General features: G+C 38.0%; 1 protein-coding gene across 5 annotated transcripts in view; it reads left to right on the forward strand.

Moving 5' to 3' along the window:
• Positions 1–14696, forward strand: part of C5H10orf107 (chromosome 5 C10orf107 homolog) — a 50452-nt gene extending 35756 nt beyond the window's left edge. For 4 of the 5 annotated variants that reach the window (XM_021399106.1, XM_021399105.1, XM_021399108.1 and 1 more), the window contains 3 exons: positions 11569–11691; positions 12079–12217; positions 14345–14696. In XM_021399106.1, the coding sequence (XP_021254781.1) occupies positions 11569–11691; positions 12079–12198 (243 nt within the window). In that variant the 3' untranslated portion in view covers positions 12199–12217; positions 14345–14696. Of the gene's footprint in view, positions 1–11568; positions 11692–12078; positions 12218–14344 lie in introns of those variants that run through there. The other variant, XR_002439416.1, reaches the window with a different exon arrangement.

A 19282-nucleotide genomic window follows, 5' to 3' on the forward strand; every position in this document is an offset into this window, starting at 1 on the left:
AGGCTGGTATAATGACTATGGTAGAATTAGTCTTTTAGTAACTACTTGTTCTAGTCCTCTGTCTGTCAGATGAGAGCTGTCACAGCACTGTCTTGCGCCTCAGTTTCACCTTCATTTAAACAGTCACATGGATTCTAAAATCTGTCTCCTGAGGATGATTTCAATGGCACTTTTCTGAAAAACAGATCTGCCTATCTTTTGTTGCCTGGTGCTACTTAGTCTGTTTTGCAGGTCAAGGGTAATATCTGAAACTGCATGAGAAAGTTAATGCAGTATTTTGCCTTTCTTGCTATCCAGGAGCCAAGGTAATGCTTTAATATGCTGTAGTTTAGCTCTTCTCAAAGGAAGATGTTGTCTTGGCATTTTTATCTCATTCCTTGTTATTTTATTTATGGAGCTCTGGATGTTAATGGCATCCTTGCTCTCATGTACTTTTTCCTGTTCTCTCTTTTACATTTTCAAAATTTGCTCTGTAAGTCTTCCAGGCCACTGAGGAGTATAAGAAAGATTTGTTAGTTTGCTGGGAGAACACAGAAATCAAAAGGCTTCAGTGCCTTTCTTGTTTTAGATGATTTCCAACATGATGCAGCCTTAGAGCCCAGTTCTACTGGTGGGAAGTCTAGAAAAGCTCCTTCTGTCCTCCATGGAAGTAGACTCCAACCCATTTTCAAATTTCCTGTTAAGTGCAGTTGCCCACTAGGTGGAGACATAATATGTTCTACATCAGTGGATATGCAGATGGTAATCAAATCCACCAGCTGCTGCCTGCTCTTCCTGGGCACCTTGCCAATTCACTGGCAGCATGTTGACTGGGAAGCAGACAGTGACACACTTTGATCGAAAAGCTTGTATGATGATTTTTTTTTTGGTTGTAATATTATTGTTTTAAAAAAAATGATAAAAGAGATCAAGATGTGTATCTTGATCAAAGGGTATTGCTGTCTGCTTCCCCATCAGCAGCTTCTAATTTATAGAAATCAGATTGTGTGGAAAGCAATCAGCAAAGGTTTGAGGTCTTTCTTCTTCTCGCTGCAGGGAGATGCTGACAAGTGAGAAAATTAAAATCAGAGGAGGTGGGGGAGAGAACTAGTAAAACACTGGTTGAAATACAATTATTTTAAATCAACAATTTAAATAACTTTAAGGCTTTAAAAAATCCACTTAAAGTGTTTCAATTGGCTGTTGGCTGTCACTTGTGTTACAGGAGCACCGTGGAGTCTTTCAGTGATGGAGGATATTTCTTTGAGACTAATTCACCATTGAGACAAATATACCTGTGAATCTAGTTGTTATCCAGTAAAAAGAACCTGTCTGTGGTTTTGGGGCCAAGTTTTTAAAAAGTATCTCCTATCAGCTTTATTTCTTCCACATGGAGCTGTGCATCCAGCATGATTTATTAGGGTGTATGAATGATTTAATGAATACTTGCAAAGAACACTTAAACCAGTCAGTGCTTTAAATATGGAGACAGAGTGTGCAGAATCAGAGGACTCATACTGAAATTTGTCTATTATATTGGGCAAGTAGGGTGTGTTTTCTTTTTCTCTTTTTAAGTCTTGGTAATGATTCCTGCCTTAAAGGCCATTTTGTTGTGGTTATGTTTTGTTGTTTTTTTTTTCCCTAGCCCTTCTAAACTTAAAAAGTTAACAATTACAGATATATAAGTATGTATACATGCAAAAATGTATTGTGTCAGCTGTTGAAAGTATTATGGTACATAGGTAAATATTTGTGGCCAACATAAAACCACTAACCTGGGAGCAGTGGCAAGAGTTGATTACATTCTGCCAAATATAAAAATCAAAATAATCATATAGCAGGACATAGGACACATGACATTTTGTCTAGATAGAGCAAGTAATTATCAGAGGGAAGCAGTCCGACATAGATAAGGAAGTTACAGAGACCATCTCTGTAAGTCTTCAGAGTGCTGTTTTTGTTGTGATCTTTGGGTTATGAATCTATTGGAAAAGTTAGTTAAAATCTTGGTTTAGTAGGAATAGGCACTGTTGGAGACCATGATGGACCTTTAGCTGCTTCCTGGCAAATAAATTTGAGACTGGAATAATGAATGTTCCAGTTCAGCATTGGACTCTGCTCCCAGAGTGGTAACAGTGGATCCATTTGGTCACCCTGCCTCTGCCCTGTACATTGAATAAGTCTCTGCACGTTGAATAAGTCTCTCTTACACAGGACCAGAATAGTTCCATGTCCCCATCTACCCCCTTGTCCCTACTGCCAGCTGAGTTTTGCCAGCTCTTAGTGATTTTTTCACCCTCTCTTTAACTTTTCTGCTTGGCAGTCCATACACGTGGTGTTCCTGATATTCCTTCTGAGGTTTGACCAAAAGAGGGTACCTCCAGAGTGAGCAGTGTCAAGTTTCTTGGTAGAGCTGTACGTTGTTAAGAGAAGGTGCTGCTGTTTGGCGCTGGCTACCTTTGAGTTCTTACAATGCTTCTGTGATACTTAGGAAAGCTGCCAGGCTAGAGTGAATAAATAAATAAATCCCTTTGACATCATTGCATCTTTTTTTTTTCCTCATCAAAAGCTGGCCATCACAGATGTATTATCCTTGTCTCAGGCAAACTGTGTTTAAACTTTGTGATCACAGTCTCTGCACCTATTGTTGTAGAACAGAGTTTATTGAAAGGACAAAATACAAGGGGGAGAGAAAAACACATAGAGCACAGTTGAATGCAGTATCCTTCATGTTCACTGATGGAGCCATTCGGAAGTTCTTGCATTGTTTTTTCAATACCATGATAATGCTGACAGGAAAAAAATATTAAAGCTCCTTTACTATGTTAAACATGGCGTAATTAAATACATTACAAAAGCAAAGTGTAATTGGTGAAATGAGCTTTTGTCCCCTTATATAACTGTAGGCAGCGCTCCTACTCAGGTGAGCCTTGAACTTTTCAGAGCAACATATAACTGATACAGAAATGTTGGTATTTGGTAGTTGGAATGATATGAATGTTAGGTAGCATGTAAGTATGCCAGTAACAAATTCTTTGACTAATATTTGCTTAGAAATCCATGTAGGCCAATAAATAGTGCTGAAAAACATTTAAATGCCACATTCTCTGTAGGTGACGCAAGAATTTCAGTTCAGTGTTCTAAGTGTTTCTATGCAATCCTTGCTTCTGTTAAAATTCTGTATGTTTGTGGAAATTCTCTTTGAGCAAATCTCAGATATATTTTGGATTTGTTACCTTTGTTTGTGGTAATTTTCTAGAAGATGAAGTTAAATCAGAGTTTATAAGGAATAAGGCATTAAGTGAGTGGTGTACATTTTTTTCTTCAGAGAGAAATTATTTTGCTTAAACAAATGTTGAAATGTCTACATTTGACTATATGATTTGCTATGAGCTTCCTAACAAGTCAAAGCAGAATGAGATTTATATGCTTTTTCACCAGAAACCATTTCATGCCCCAACAGAAATGACTCCTTTTCTCAGAAACCTTCCAAGTCAAAGTGGGAGGAGGTAGACTGTAAGGAGATGTTACCTACTCAAAAACAACCTCACATTATCCAAGGTGTGGTTGGCTTTGGCAGCTAACCAAGGGAAAACGTAATAGTTTTCAAATCACCCACCAAGCCAAGCTATGCTGATATAAAGCTCTGTTTAACTCTTGTGTTGACTGGACTAAACCTGCCCGTATTCACAGCTGCATTTTCAGTTAATATGAATGACAGTATTACATGTAAGATAGAGTTAAAACTAACCCCAACTTTCAAGCTGAGATCCAGTATAAACAGAGTTATGAGAATGTACTGCAATAAGGAGACCCTGTTTACAATGGGGTATGAAATTTAAGTATGATATAAGGAAGTAATGATTTGTTTTGACTAAAAGACTGTGGCTAGAATACTTCAGATTCAAGTTATGTAGAAATGCAATTGTAACACTGATACCTTTGACGTGTTTTTGTGTGTGTACTGATGCAATATTCTGGTGTTAAAATAGGCTCCTTTCACACAGAGGTAACTGAAATATGCCTAACTCTGAAATTCAAAAGAAAAATTGGCTTACTTCTGCATTCCCAAATTGGAAAACGTATGTTAATAACTTAATTTGGATGATAAAAACATGAAAAATAAGTCCTTAAAATACTGTCTAGTCAATTTTCTGATAAAGTAAATTTGTTTTCCCATTTGAGATTAAAATGACCTACAGTAAGATTTTTTTTTAACTAGGTGTTAATTAAAAATATGGAAATGGATTTAAAAAACATTGCAGTTCACAGTGGAAGAATTACCATAACTGATTTGTTCTCACAGTCGTGCCTGTTTTTAGATGTTTTTAAGATGCCTAAGTTACCGGTTCTTTTTCTGCATGATTGTTTCCAAAGCAAAATGTGATTCCAATAAAAACAGTAATTGAATTTACAGTCCACAGGACAAATTGTTGTTTTAACAGAAACTTACACATTCAGGCAAAGACTTCATGGTTTAGATCTGATAATAAACAATACAAGCTCTCCATTTTATGCGACTGTTTGTCCTAAAAAGTTTTCTAATGTAGGATAATTTTTTTTTAAATCTATATTTTAGTTTTTAAATTATATAAGCATTTTTTTTTACTGTTAGCTTGGAATCAATATTGTTTAGGTAACATTTTTTTTAATGCAACCTTTTAGATGTTAGAGCAGCTTTTCCTGTACGATCAGCTCAGAGTCAATCGATACAGAGAAGCCTATTCACAGAGATGTGCCTGATGTCTGGGAGGAGGTTAGGGACAGCTGGCCTTGTCCTTTGGTGTGAGGGTGCAAAACATGGGGCACTTGTTCCCACTCAGTTCCTACAGTACTCCTTTCAGTAGGAAAGGGAACTATGTCACACCGCCCAGCTTTGGGCAAACACGGGTGCCCTTGTGTTCCCTGTATTGCCAGTGGGAGAGGTAACAGGCTCCCCTTGCCGTGGTTCAAGGCAGGTGTATTAAGCAATTATAAGGCTTTTAATTTATCTTAGTGGCTCTGACTTTCCCTCAGGGGATGCAGTCTTCTCAGTGCTGACAATGGGGGTTGATAAAGCACCAAGAGAGGGTGTGAGGAATACCATTACTCTGAACATTTTAATTCCTCTAACCCACTTTGTTGCCAAAGGCTCTGTTGCAAATAGGTTTTCTTTGACTATGTAAGCAAGTCGTTTGACTGCAGCAAGTCGTTATAAAATGTATGATACCTCCTCCTAGAAGGAGATACCAAAATGCACCTCGCCAAATATGCTTTCACATTTTTATTATAATATTTTCAGTATTCATGTCAGATCTTTTCTGATTAAATGATTTGGAAAAAGGGATGTGCAATAAGGAAATGTGAATCTCTGGCCTAATAGGTTATATGCCACCAAAATACTAGACTGTTTGTAGTGCATTAAGTTCAGCAGAATGTACTTCTATTTTTTTCTCATGTGACCACATGACTAGTTAAAAAAAAAAAAGACTAGAACCCCTCACCAATTTTTTTTTTTCTGGTATTTGTACTGTGGTTACTGTGGAAAAGGCTCTTGATATATATAGAGAGAGATGTAAATATATATTTTTTATTTCTTATTTTTTTAATTAAGGCTTTAAGTCTCTACTGAATAAAGCAATACAACCACAGCTGGAGCTGGCTGCAATTTCTTTGTTGGGTGCTCTTGAATTGGAAAGGCAGGATGGCACTTTGAAAAGTCTTGATGTACTTTCAGGGACTAAAAAAAGTCCTTCACACCTTCTCAGAATCTGTATGCATTACTTTCAAAGGGTATTGTTAACCTCAGGCATTTAAACTGGTGAGCAAGAATCCCAAAAAATCAGGAGACTTGCTTAAAAATAATTGTTTGGTTCCTTTTGCTTACAGACTAGTTTTTGAGCTTTCAAGATTTATGTTTTTCATCTTTCCTCTGCAACCATAAAAGCTAGACACGAACTTTATTTTTAAATGAAAGTTGAGATTCTCTTGTAATCCCTTGACTCTAGGAGATTTGGCAATGCTAAACGCAATATGAATGTAGAATGACCATTCCAAGGTGAATCATTTAGTGATGTACCCTCAACACATCTGCAAATTGGCAGTAATAATTGGAAGCTTAGTGAAAGCAGAAGTACATGACTCCAGTTCAGTAAAATCAGAATTTTTGTGTTTTTTGGTTTTGTTTTTTTTTTTTTTTTTTTTTTTTTTCTGAGACATTAGGATATTCTTAAAGAATGTAGGTATTAAGGGCATCCTGCATTAAGGTGTCTCTAGAGAGAGGGGGGCTTTAGTTGTTGTAGAAGCACACTTTTCTACTCAGTCAAGCATTACAATTGGCAGCAATTCTTGGAGTAGCAAGAATATCCTGGTTGTTGCCCTCAAACAGTTACTGAAAACAGTAAGAGGATATGTAAAAGCTTCAACACTGAGGAAAAATATTTATAACTATGACAGTGTGCTTCCTTACAATTATTTATGGGCAAAATGTAGAAAAAGAGGAACACAAGCTATAAATAATATTCCCTATGTAAACATAATGGCAGCAGCAAATTCTTTTTATTTAAAAATTAATATTGATGTTCATTAATATAAATTACCACATTTCAGATGACTCTGATGTCCTTGAGGCCAGATGTCACCGACTGATTTACAGCTTCCTGGGGGGAGGCGTAGATCCTGTTTTGTCAATGTAGGCACCGAATTGCTTCACATTTTGAACTAGATTAATTGCTGATGTATTGTCAGCAAAGTTGATTCGCATCTCAGCTCAGAAATATGGAAAACTGTCTTTAAAATGTATTAACTTGAATTCTGAAATACAGGAAAAAGAGCATAAAGAATACTTTTGACTTACTGAACTTTCGTCTCATTCAAGGAACAGTGGTTTGAAAATTCCTGCCTAGGAACATGCACACGGACTTTCCATGTACATCATTGGCAACTGAGGAACATTCTTCAGAGGCCAAGTTTAGTCCCTCCTTAATCTTAACTCAACTTTAAACATTAATACAAATGTGTGCAGTGAAGGCATTCAGAAGCCAGTTCTGCCATCTTAGTCACACAGCATGGATCGTGTTTCTGGATTAAATTTCTGTGCGCCTCATAACATCCCTCAGTCCTTTGGATCTTGTACATAGTATTGTTGCAAAACAGGATAGCAGATGTATTTGAAGAGCTGTCGGCTGCCTCCCAGAAACCTTACCAGTGAGAACGCTGTTGGGCAATGCCTTAGGAGGCTGGTAGAGTGGATTCAGTGTGTTTGCATATGCTGGGAGGCTAAAGAGGGGAAAAAAAGTTGGTTTGAATAAGGATGCAGCAGTGCTTCCCTGAGCATTAGTTATTCATTCAAATTCAACCATGTGAAATACAGACACCTAAAAAACCATATCTTGTAAATGCCTTTTATTCCACCAAGTGAAATTCAGAAGATTGGTAGGTAAGCAGCTGGGCATGCTTAGCAAGAATGGCAAAGTAATGTCAACTCTATATTAAATATTTTGTTTCATAACAAATATCACATATGAGAAATCTGTGCAGGTCTCTGAAAGCGTGAGGCCCTGTGACATCCAGTTAGAAACTACACAAGTGATATAAATATGGAGAATAACACACAAACACATTTTTAAATGCATCTGTCATCCATAGAAAATCAAATCCATATCCCACCGAAGGACATTGAAAAGCTTTGAAAAATGTTACAAGGCTTTAGAAATGGTCCATGCTGAACTTGGGATATTTTTTCCAATCCTTATAAATAATTATTTTCTTATGTTTGGTAAGATTAGCTACAGAGAATTTGTGCTAAGTCTCTGTGGGCAGGGGTACGGAATTTCAGATTATACTGAGCTGAAAAGGTGGTTTAAAAATGTTTCTGTGACACAAAAGCCTTGTATCAAAGAGGCAAATACACCACCACCCCTGTCTCTTTTCTCATTTAAGAAATAAATAAGCATACACTGTAAATTCTAATTTTCAGCAAGTATGTTAGCAAATCCATACTGACCTTGACCTCAGCTTTGCTAATTTTCAAACCCTGACATTTATTCCCTGAGTAGATTGGTTCCCTTCATGCCACATGCATAAATACTGCAAACCTTTCCAATGTCTCAAATTAGAGTGTAAGTAAATAGCTGGTTTTAATCTACATAATATTTTGAGAGCAGACGTTCTGTGCTATGACTATTAAGATATACCCAGCAGCCATTTGTATAATACTAAAACCTCTTACATATATTATTAAAAGTAATGCTATCAGCCAGGGCTTGTTTTATGCCACAGAAACTTAAATAATAAAATACAGTGTGGATAAAATCTGCAATAATAGTAACTTAAGCAAAATTAATTCAAGTAACAGATAACATGTGGGGGAAAATGTAATGGTATATTGGTAAGTTATGCAAAGCTAATTTTATAATAACTACCACATCTGTGGAACTCATTTATTAGAATGCTTTACCAATCTTCTCTCCTGCCATTACCCTGTTTTAGAAATGTTCCTGCATGCTATTTTACTCGTTGCTCTGCCTACATTTGTAACAAGGTAATTTGCTAGCTCTCAACAAAGAGAAAAGTCTGCGGGCTTACCTACTGCACAGCATGACACTTTTCTACTTTGGCCTTTTTTATGCAAACTTTTCCTAGAAAGAATTCTGGGAAAAAATGGTGGCACGTGGGTGTAAGTGCAGAGCGGTGCTTTAACACAGGCTGCAGCCCTCAGCTGGGACTGGGGTGGGAAAGTAAGGCTGGCTCTGAGCGACGCTTCCCACTTGAAGCTCTCTGAGGCTGGAGCAGCCTCCAGCCCACACTAGCTGCCCTGTGTTGAGGGGCCTTTTGGTGCCCTGCTGCGCCCAGGAGTTAGGTGCTGTGCACCTGATAGTGCATTTAACGCCTGCTCCTCTCGCCCCTCTCAGAGCGTCCCTTTCTCTGCAGCTGACACCGATGTGTCCTCTCCATTTGTGCACTGCCTTACTGTTTCTTTCTGCCTGAGTTCTCTTGGACCCACTGGACTGCAATGTGCCTGACAATACTGCCAATTAATCTGAAGGCGTTATCATCTTGCCAATCTGTTTCTCACATTTCAATAGTTATATTGATTCAAAAGGACACTCTGAGTAATACATCTTTGTCAGAGTGAATAATGCTCAGATAATGACAAATCTTCAGGAATTAAAAAAGAAAGTATGAATTTTTTAATGTAGGTCAGTGGAAGTAATTTGCCACAGATTTACTTAGACTTCAGAAATTAGCAACATTTTTTAAAGCTGGCTTTAACTGTGTAAAACTTACTGTGTCTCCTTTCCCGTTTTTAAATGGGTTTCACTACATCTCCATTGATGCTATTAAACATGAGGTTTTGTTCAAAGGAAATACAAAGACTTAATTGTATTTTTTAAAGGAAAGTATTGCATCAGAAGGATTCGTTTAAATACATTGGTTGGCTTCGGGCTCTCACCGCAATTCATTTGTTCAGATTTTCCCCTGGACTTGTTAAGGACACAGTGTATAGGAGGAACAATGCAGAATGGCATTTTTAGGTCACTATATTTTGGCTGTAAAATGTTGTACTGCTCACAAACTTACTACTAAATAGAGTATTTCATATTCATTGCATATTTCATAATCATTGCAGTTTCAGGGACTTTTGAAAAACTTTTGGCTGAATATTGAGACTATTATGGCTCATTAAAGAGACTAGTTCTGCTGTAATTTAGTTATTTCTTAATGATCCAAGGGTTATTATTAGACACGGAACAGATGAGTAAAGAATGGCTCTCTTTAAAGGGATGCAGTGAAGTAAGAATATTGTTCTAAAACTGTATCTTTAAAAATCCTATCCATACTACAGAAATGTATTTGAATAGCTAGGAATTGGTTTTAAAAACCTCACCTAGTTCTTTTTTTTTTTTTTTTTTTTTTTTTAGGCCAAAGTGAATAAATTGAAAATGATTTGATCTAAATAAAGAAAGCATTAGAAATGAATATTTAGCTAACTGACCAAAAGAAATAGTTTTAAGGAAGCAGAAACTACTTGTGAATTCTCATCCAATTTCGCAAATATTTTTCAGTGAGAAAATACAGGGTGAGAAATCAGAGAAAACTGAAATACTTCTAAACCAAAAGAGCTCTGGTTTTAAAAAGCATTGGAATTTGAAAACAAAGCTTCCGGTTCAGTTTAGAAAGAATAGCAATTAGTTCAGCAAACGGTTTTTCCATTTTGATGAGAAAACCTAAACGTTCTATTTCCTTTGTGAGTATTTAGCCACTAGCAGAATGCTGCAAAATTTTGAGTCAAAACTGTTGCTGGAAAGGATTGTTGGTCTCTATGAAATCTATCTTTTTCCTCACTAAAGTTCTTGAAGTCTTCCTTTCAGTCTTTTGGGTTCTTAGAAGCCTGGGATAATGGTGCCTTTTTTAAGCTGATACATGGCAGGGAATCTTGAAGATAATAGTGTCCAGACATCACCATTGAAATGCTTTTAGGACTACAAAGGAGACTTTTAATGGAATAAATCAAACTGACAAGGTCATCACTGTTTATTTATTTATTTATTTATTTGCCATAAAAATTACAGAATCTTTCCTATTTTTTAGCACGTTTAACCATAGCAGGTAACTGTAAATGAGCCAAACACCAATCTAGCTGTGATTTCTGAGGTATGAGGAAATTTAATTTATGGGAGCTGCAATTACCCTGATGTGAATTAATGCAGCTGACTTGCACCATGCAAGCAAAATCCTATTTTGTAATAGCTGACTCAGAACTGGAACATCTGCCTGGTATTCTCAGTGGGCACTTCCCTTTGCAGAGGCCCAAAACGTACCATTAGTATACCCTGCTTCTTACTCGTTCAAAAGTGACTTCTGTCACCCTATTTGACATGTCACACAAAAAAAAAAAAAAAAGCAAAAGCAGAAACACAAAACCCTGGCCCTTTAGAGGACTCAGGACAGCCTTCTACATCACTTGAGAGAGACCAAATGAGGATGAAGGACAAGTGCTGCATCCAGGTACCCCGGGAGAGAAAATGCCCTTTCCTGATCTGAGCATTCCTGAAACAGCAACTCTCACACCAGCAGAATTCCAGTGAGGTTCCCATGAGCACAGGAATTAGAAATGGGAGCAAGTTTATCTAGCAACAAAAATTGGACCGTCGGTGATTCTTAAATTGCAGTCACATATTAAAGTATTTGATGCAGTGTCACTACAACTTTACTCCAGCTCATTCCTGTGATTGAATGTCTGGAGGGTCTTTTCTGAAGGTCAGGAGGATCTTCGATTCCAGAAAGCATCAAGATCCCTGTTCAGAAGTGAAATTTGCATTGTAAAGACTGCACATTACCTAAGCACTGTGTTTCTAAATGTAATTATCCATATGAGTAAGAAGCTGTAGTGTTATGAAATTATGAAAATCGTATGTTCTTTCCAAGTGTTATAAACAGGTTCTCTTGAGATGCAGCTAGAAATTAAAGTTGATCTATAATCATTTTTGGTATGCTTTCCAGTTCTTAGCACCTGGAGAGTAACACAAAAAATATATATTATTTTTGCTATTTGCCAAGCACTAATTAAACCTGAATTACTTTTTTTTTATATATATATACTGGCAGTATGTGGTTGAACTTGCCCCACCTGCAGTTACCCCCTTCCCTGCTCCACCTGAGGAAGGTACATCTTCAGATATCTATGCATCATTCTTAGCATCACCAATTGCTGCAGATATGGAACCTGAGGTATGGAATTTTTTTCCCTTTTTTTTCCCCAGCTATCATTCTATGAATCTCCAACCTTGTTTATTCCCTTTGGTGCCCAGTACTATTTTCTCCAGAATGCATTCACTTCTAAAATAAGTGCTTGAATGAAGTTGCTTTTATTGCATTAACCAGTCAGCAGAGTAGGACGTTTATTTGAGTCAGCACCTCTGGGCTCTCATCCCATGCAGTTTCATAACCTCAGCATCTGCCTGGCTTGGGCAGCAAAGGAGCAATGCTGGTGATCTGTCAGTAAAGTTCTCAAAGGCAGGCTTTGTGTATTGTTGCACGTCTTTGTGCTCACATTGGTCCTGTAGAAAACGGGAGGATGTTCTAACTCACATATTTTTTATGGTTGGTTACTGCTAGGGGTCGGATCAAGGTCTCCTGGGAGAGCCCAGCCCAGAGGCAGAGTCCTTCGAGGCAGGTGCTGTGGCTGGTTTCACTGGTGAAGATCAGAAGCCCACGGTCCTTCCGAATCCCAAATGAAATTATTGGCAACCTTGAGGTACTATTGCTAAAAAAGCTTTTCGATAATTCTATGGTAATTAGCTAGCTCAACTTTAATGAATATAAACTGTATTCATGCTAAAGCTGGCAAAAAGCACATCCATATGCCATAAGAATGTGAATTAGCCTCTATAAATAGCTCCTAGTTTAGTCAGCTTACATGTGATAAGATAAAAAATATTCAGTAATATAACAACATATATCTTCAGCATCAGCATGTGTTAAGAAACATGGGCCAAATCCTGCTCTGGGAGATGTCAATGATAAAATTCCTTTTCCAGAGTTCAGGATCAGCTGCTGGGATGGAGCATATGCAATATGTTCCATATTATGGTACATAATATATATACATGGTTAGATGCACCGATGTCACATGTCCTCCAGTCCATATAAGAAGTAACATACTCATCCCAATTCTAGACCTCAGCTGGTCAGTGCGTAAGTGTTCAAGAGCTGTCTTAATGGAATGGATCAGGTTGCAGTATGTGGTCTGCAGAAACTAAGGAGTCTGTGAGTTATTTCTTTAGGGTTCATGAAAGGCAAGTAAGCTACTGTCAGTGGGCTTAAATTGTGGTAGGGTAACCTGCTTCTCTATAGGGAGGTCTGTAAATTTGAGCTTCTGGAAAGCCAGCAGAGTAGACCATTGTTATTTAGTAAACTGCTCCCTCCAGCATGTGAAATTATTGAAAGTAAACCAGCTAGAACTTGGTTAGACCACGGAAATGTTATGTGGGTTAATTTCAGCAACCAGGTGGCATTGAAGACGTTAAACTCCATGTGTCATTGCAGTTTTCAATACAGCACAATGAACACTGTAGACAGAGCAGAAATTTATTAAATATTATCTGGAAATAGTGTTTGCATGGATTTATATGGATCATATATGAATGGGGACTGTCAGTTGGAACAATTATACCGTCATCAGACCTACCTACTTGATTTCACATTCACTTTCAGTGTGTATTTAGAAAAGAGAGAGAACATAGCCAATGTTGTCTTATTCCTGTTCCGCAGAACAAACGAAATGCATGATTTTCACTTGACCTTGATTTCATTGGCATCAGTGCTAAGAGCTTTTCTTCTTTACAAAACCTGCAGAAATTAGAGAAATGCATTAATAAGTAATAAGTAATAGCAGAGATTTCCAGGACGGGCAAGCCAAAACATTCCTAATGTGGCAAGTTACTGCAAGCTTTTCTGGGACAAATATGTTTACTGTATCAAAATTATATGAAACACATTGAGAATGTATCTCTAGACTCAGGGTCAGATTTTGCGGAGTCTTTGAAGGACCTTTGAGCCATTTCCAGTTGTGTCAACAACCTTCACAGCTCTTGGAAGGACTGTCTTATTTCACTCCTATTTCTCATATCTCTTTGCAGTGATGTATACTGATACTGAAAAATACACATAAATTCCCCATAAAACTCCGATATTTGTGGGCTCTGTTCTGGTGATCCCACATTTCTAAATGCTATCAAATCAAGGACTGCTACACTTCATCACTACCACAGATTTCCCTAAAATATCTTAGAACCCTTGTGCCTTCCCCCACAAATACTGCATTGCAAATTAAGCGCTCAGAATCTACAGCAGTCTGGATTTCCAGAATATGATACACATTCATAATTGTGTTTGTAATTAAGAAAGACAAGCAACAACACAGGAATATGTTTTTTATTGTTCATTTTCAGTAATGCTTTCTAATTCCAGCAGTTTCAATAAAATGTATTACACTAGAGAACAAACATCTGCAGCAAAGGAAAACAGTGGAAACAACCAAATCCCAAAGCAATTTTTCTGATTTGGTGTATATTGGTAAAGGCTGTCTGAGAATACAGGCAAATTAGCCTGTCTCCCAAGAAAGAGTATACAAGAAACGGCTGTCCCAGATCACTTCCTGTCCATGGCACACATGCCATACTTCGGGGTCGCACAGAGTAACACGATAAAGTGTTATCACATAAGTACAGGCTGAGACACCGTTATGTTTGCAGAACAGGAGGGTGGGTAGGATAATGTCTGTCTTACTGCACCGCACTGTGTCAAAACCACAAAGACAATGTGCAGCCAAAGATAGCTCCAGAATAATCACTTTTTTTTTTTCTTCTGATTTTCTTTACAGGTGGAGATAAATGAAAAGCAGCAAATGCAAGAAGCTTAAACTTTGAGGACAGAAAATTTAAAATGTCCTAACTAACCAGATAAGAAAGGTGATACTGTATTTTTCAGAAACTGGGGTTTGGTGGGTGATGAGGCAAATGTCATCGTTTTGGTGTACAGGAAAATGGTTCACTTAACTTTTATCTAGAAACAGTTCATCTCAGTTCCTCAAATTTACTCTGTTCTGCCAACATTGTTGTTTAGCTTAGACTTAAGTGGGAGGCTGTAAACAGAAGGATATGTAATTCAAGCATGTTGAAGTTCTGTTTAATTCTGAAGAGAAGTCTTAATTAAAAAAAAAAAAAGTCTCTTTAGTTTCATTCTCTTTCTTTCTTCCAGTTGTGAAATATTTAACAGTTTCTGCTTTTTCGGGATATTTTGCTAGAAGGAGAATACACGCAGGGAAAACATCATTTGAGGGATTGCAGATACAATAAGGAGAGAATTTAACTGACATGCACGTAAACACTTTTCACTGTAGTTATTCATCAGCAATATATTTCATTTCATTTTAAATTACTTCCTAAGCTTTCAAACTAATTTCTTTCTTTTTTTCTTTTTTAATTTCCACCATAAAATTGCATAAAAGAAGAGTTTGCACTTTTACAGTTGTCCCACAAAGATTTCCTGGAGTGCATGTAACTTTTCATCTGAGAATGCATTTCCCACCCCTCTGTATGCTAACATGCTTCCATATTTTGTCAGACACAGAAATGCTTTAAACACAAGAGGAATGACATTAGAATCCCTAATGACATTAGAAGAACTGCTTTAATGCCTATGTTTCAAAATCATGAACTCTACTAAATGTTATATTACAAAACTCTGTGCCCTAGAAAGCATGTTGAATACAAGTCATGCTTTCAAGCGGGAGTGCTGGTACAAATGTTATGGAATATTTGAGAAAAAGAATGTTACATTCATTACAATTTCATATTTGTTTCTCATTAAGTAAAACTTTAGGTTCTGTTTCACTTTACCTCCATTTTTAGGAGCCTGACCCATCCCAGGCAAAAAAAAACCAACCAACCTGAAATAGTGTACCTGGCGGCCTGGTTTGCTGCTGCCTGCCCTGCACAGCCAGGAGGGGGCATTGCCTGCACGTTGTTCGTCAGAAGGAGCTCCAACGCTCAGGGCAGTACCCGCTAGCTGCATTTCAGTGCCAACAGCCTGGAAATGGTCTTTAGGGGACGTGTCAGATGTGGGCGCTGAACTCTGGTAAAGCAATTGTTTGAAATGTTCAACGGGCAGAATATTGTGCTTGGTCTCATGCGTTGAGGAAAATGCTTCTTGCTACGTGATCAGGAGAAGTGAACTCTGTATCAATGCACTTAAAGTTTTCTTCATTTTTCTATCCAGTGCTGGCCAGCAAGTTAATAAGGGCTTCCTTTCAGCTACAAAAGCTCTCTCTTCCCATTGGAACACTGAAGTAACTCATGAGGAATTACTGGTTTACCCTATAAAAATCTTTATAAATATCTAAGATTCGTTATTATGTTCTATGTTCCTTTATTGCTTTGGAATATATATATATATATTTATTATTATTTTTTATTTATTTTTTGTCGTGAAAAGCTTTCTGAAATCACGATGTCCTTTATTTTGCTACGTAAGTTAATTTCCCAGAGCATTATGCCTGTATCACAAGCTTCCTTGGCTTTGAACTTAAAGGTGAGAACAGAGTTTCTGAAAAGAACCATCTGTATGGAGGGGAAGTGTTTTTAAAAGTTTTTGCTGAAAATGTTATTGGCAATTTAGCACTTCAATCAAATTTGCAGACTGCAAGATTCTTTCTATATGGTGAAGTATAAAGGGACTAACAATAGTCGTGTTAAGATCAACGCTAAAGAAAGGCTCTTGCCTGTATCTCTTCCTCTCTCTCCCAGATTTTGTAGAACTGGGAAATTTTGAAGTGCTTTGAAGATGAGAATTTGTATATAAACATCAAGCATTACTGCAATGATTTGTTAGCATTCACTCTTAGTACATATGCATAACAGCTGACATGCTGCAGAAATCCAAAGTGGAGTTCAAATTCCACAAACTGTATTTGTAGCTCTCTTCCTGCTGAGCTAATGATATTTGTAGCGCTCCTCCTGCTGAAATAGTGCTACCAATAAAAACAGCCCCGGGGATTTTTTGGAAATAGGAGGAGAGATGGTTGGAAGGCAAAGGGGAAGGTGAGGACATGAGTAAAAGGTGGACATGACATCTCTCTAAGCAGTTGGAGTACATGCTCTGACACGGCATATGAACATCAGTTTGAAGAATCCTTTCATGTCTTCAGAATGTTAATATGAAATGCAAAACGTCATGCTTTGGATAGATGGGTAGGGACAAAATGTTCAGATGCAATATGGTGCATTAAGAACAGTCTCCAGTCTGTATTCCTGGCTTTTCCATTGGTTTAAATCAGGCTTGCTGTTTTTAAAGTCTCCCGTGTCATGTTGAGTTACTGCTATAGTCGTCTCTAAAAATAAGTATACTGTCATTTCTGGGACTTACCAAAAGTTAAGGCTTTGGCATAGTAATCTTTGATTTTTGTTGCATTGTTGACGTGACAGAGTTCTTTATAATATACATACCTAACGTAGTTCTTAACAGATTCCCACCCTGCAAAGCTTTTTAATTAAATCAGACAGATGTTGTAGAAAAGGAGGTGTGTTACAGTCTGCCATACCTGCCAAGTAAGTGGGGATTTTCCAGGGGAAAGAGAACAGAAGAAACACTATAGCTTTTCCTATGTAAGGTATAATATTGACAATTTTTAGCATCTGTGTGGTAAAATCCCGGTCTCTGCGAGGATTTTGTAATGAGATAGTGAACAACTAGTAATTATCTTCAAGTAAAAGAAAAGCTTTTCAGGCAGTATTTTCCTGCATTACACTGGCAGAGGATGGAAGTTTTGAAAAGATGGAAAGCAGTTTTTCAAATAAGAAGCTGGCTTGAAAAAAGATGAGAAAGAAGGCAAAAAGAGAAAACTTTTTTTTTTTTTTACCTGTTCCATGGTATTTTACCACAGCTTTCTCTTCTCAAGCCTTTCTTCTCCTTTTCTGCATCAATGCTTAATTTGAATTTTAAAATTACCACATTGTTTCCTTCCTAAAATTGTAACTGACATTCCTAGAAAATTTGCTTTCCCAGAAAAGCATTGTGCGTAGGCTGTAAATTTAGCTTTTCACAAGTGAGAAAAAGACATTTTCTTCAATAACCTACACTGCCAACATGACCACAAAATGTGCGCAGAGTCAGCATTTGCCCATTTAAATTAGACTTTTAAGCACACGGTTCAGTTAACCACCAAAATGCATTTATGCAGGTGTGGGTATTGTAGTTATTTGAAAGGATTTATTCAGTGAGTAGTCTATTATTTTCATTGAGGGATTTGGTTTTCAGTTCATACTGTGTAACACAAAACTTCTCTGTATTATACACTAACATTGTGGGATTTTGTTGGCTTTTGTTTGTTTGTTTTGTCATTGCTGTTTTTTGGCTTTGTTTGGTTTCATTTCCCCCAGTGATATATTTTAAACTTTCTCAGTTCCTATTTCTGCCTCTTAATCCTATAAGGTGCTTGGACTCTCCTGACAAGGAATTCATAGAATCACAGCATGGCTTGGGTTGGAAGGGACCTTAAAGCCCATTTAGATCCAACCCTCTGCCATGGGCTGGTTGCCACCCACCAGACAAGGCTGCCCAGGGCTCCATCCAGCCTGGCCTTGAGTGTCTCCAGTGATGGGACATCTACAGCTTCTCTGGGCAGCCCGTGCCAGTGCCATTCCCATGATATCACTCTCATTCTGGTGAGATTTACGCAAGCCACTGTGAAAGATTGTGCTCTGATGCTACTTCTGCTGTATGGAGCCTCCATAGTACAGGTTTGATCCCAGAGTGTCATCCAGAAAATTCAGAAGTGTGCAGAAGGAGCTGCTCAAAAGAAAGGATGCAAATGTGGACTGTACCCTCTCCTCCTCAGCTAGTTGCTGTTTATGGCAGTGTGGATACCACAGGTGAGCTTACATGCATACCAAGACTGGTAAAGAATTCACAGCTAATGCATGTAGGTGTAAGTGGTGTTTGAAAGGGATGTTTATACTCTCATTAGCACTAATCAGTGTGATGTGCCATCCTGAAGGTGAAAGAAAGATACTGCAGGTAACTGGGAAATTCACCCTCTCTCCTCTCACTTCCCCTCATTTTAGGATGGTGTTATAGCTGCCCCTGCCACAATGTGCAACCACATCATTCTCCAGTCCGCTGGTGTACAGAGGGGTTGTGCTGAAGGTGAGATCACCTCCACCTCTCTGCCACAATTCGCAAGAAAGTGACAGCAATGACAAAACACTCAGGCAGCAGTGCTTGCCACAAGCAACTCAAAACTGTATGTAACATTTCAACCCACTTTGTCATGGCACTTCAAGTGTGCAGAGCAAGCTTCAAACTCCAGCAGTTGTGGATTCAGATTACATGTTCGTGAGCAAAAAAAAAAAAAAAAAAAAAAAAAAAAAAATAATCAAAGGATAGTTGCAGTGACTCATGTAATTGGGAGTCCCATTCAGATGCAGAGCATTAAACAGAACTTGGAATTCGTAATACTGCAGAAAGAACAGAATATAAAATATTTGCAGGGTGGAAACAGCTTGGCTTTTTACACAGTAGAATTAGTAGCCCACTGCTTTAAAGCTTGCAGTGTCACTGACACAGCAATGACCACATTAAGTATGAGCTTTCTGGTTGCACAGAGTTCTGCACTTGCAGTGTTGGTGTCAATGGTTTACGGGCGTTCGGCCCGATTCCGTGACGAAGGGGACGGGGGATCCATGGGTCCACGCCCGGGAAAAGGGAAAAGGGGAAAAGGGTAAGGAGATGGCCCTGAGAGCAAAGAACAGCGGCAACAATC

Source organism: Numida meleagris, chromosome 5 (assembly GCF_002078875.1).
Source record: "Numida meleagris isolate 19003 breed g44 Domestic line chromosome 5, NumMel1.0, whole genome shotgun sequence".
NCBI lineage: Eukaryota > Metazoa > Chordata > Aves > Galliformes > Numididae > Numida > Numida meleagris.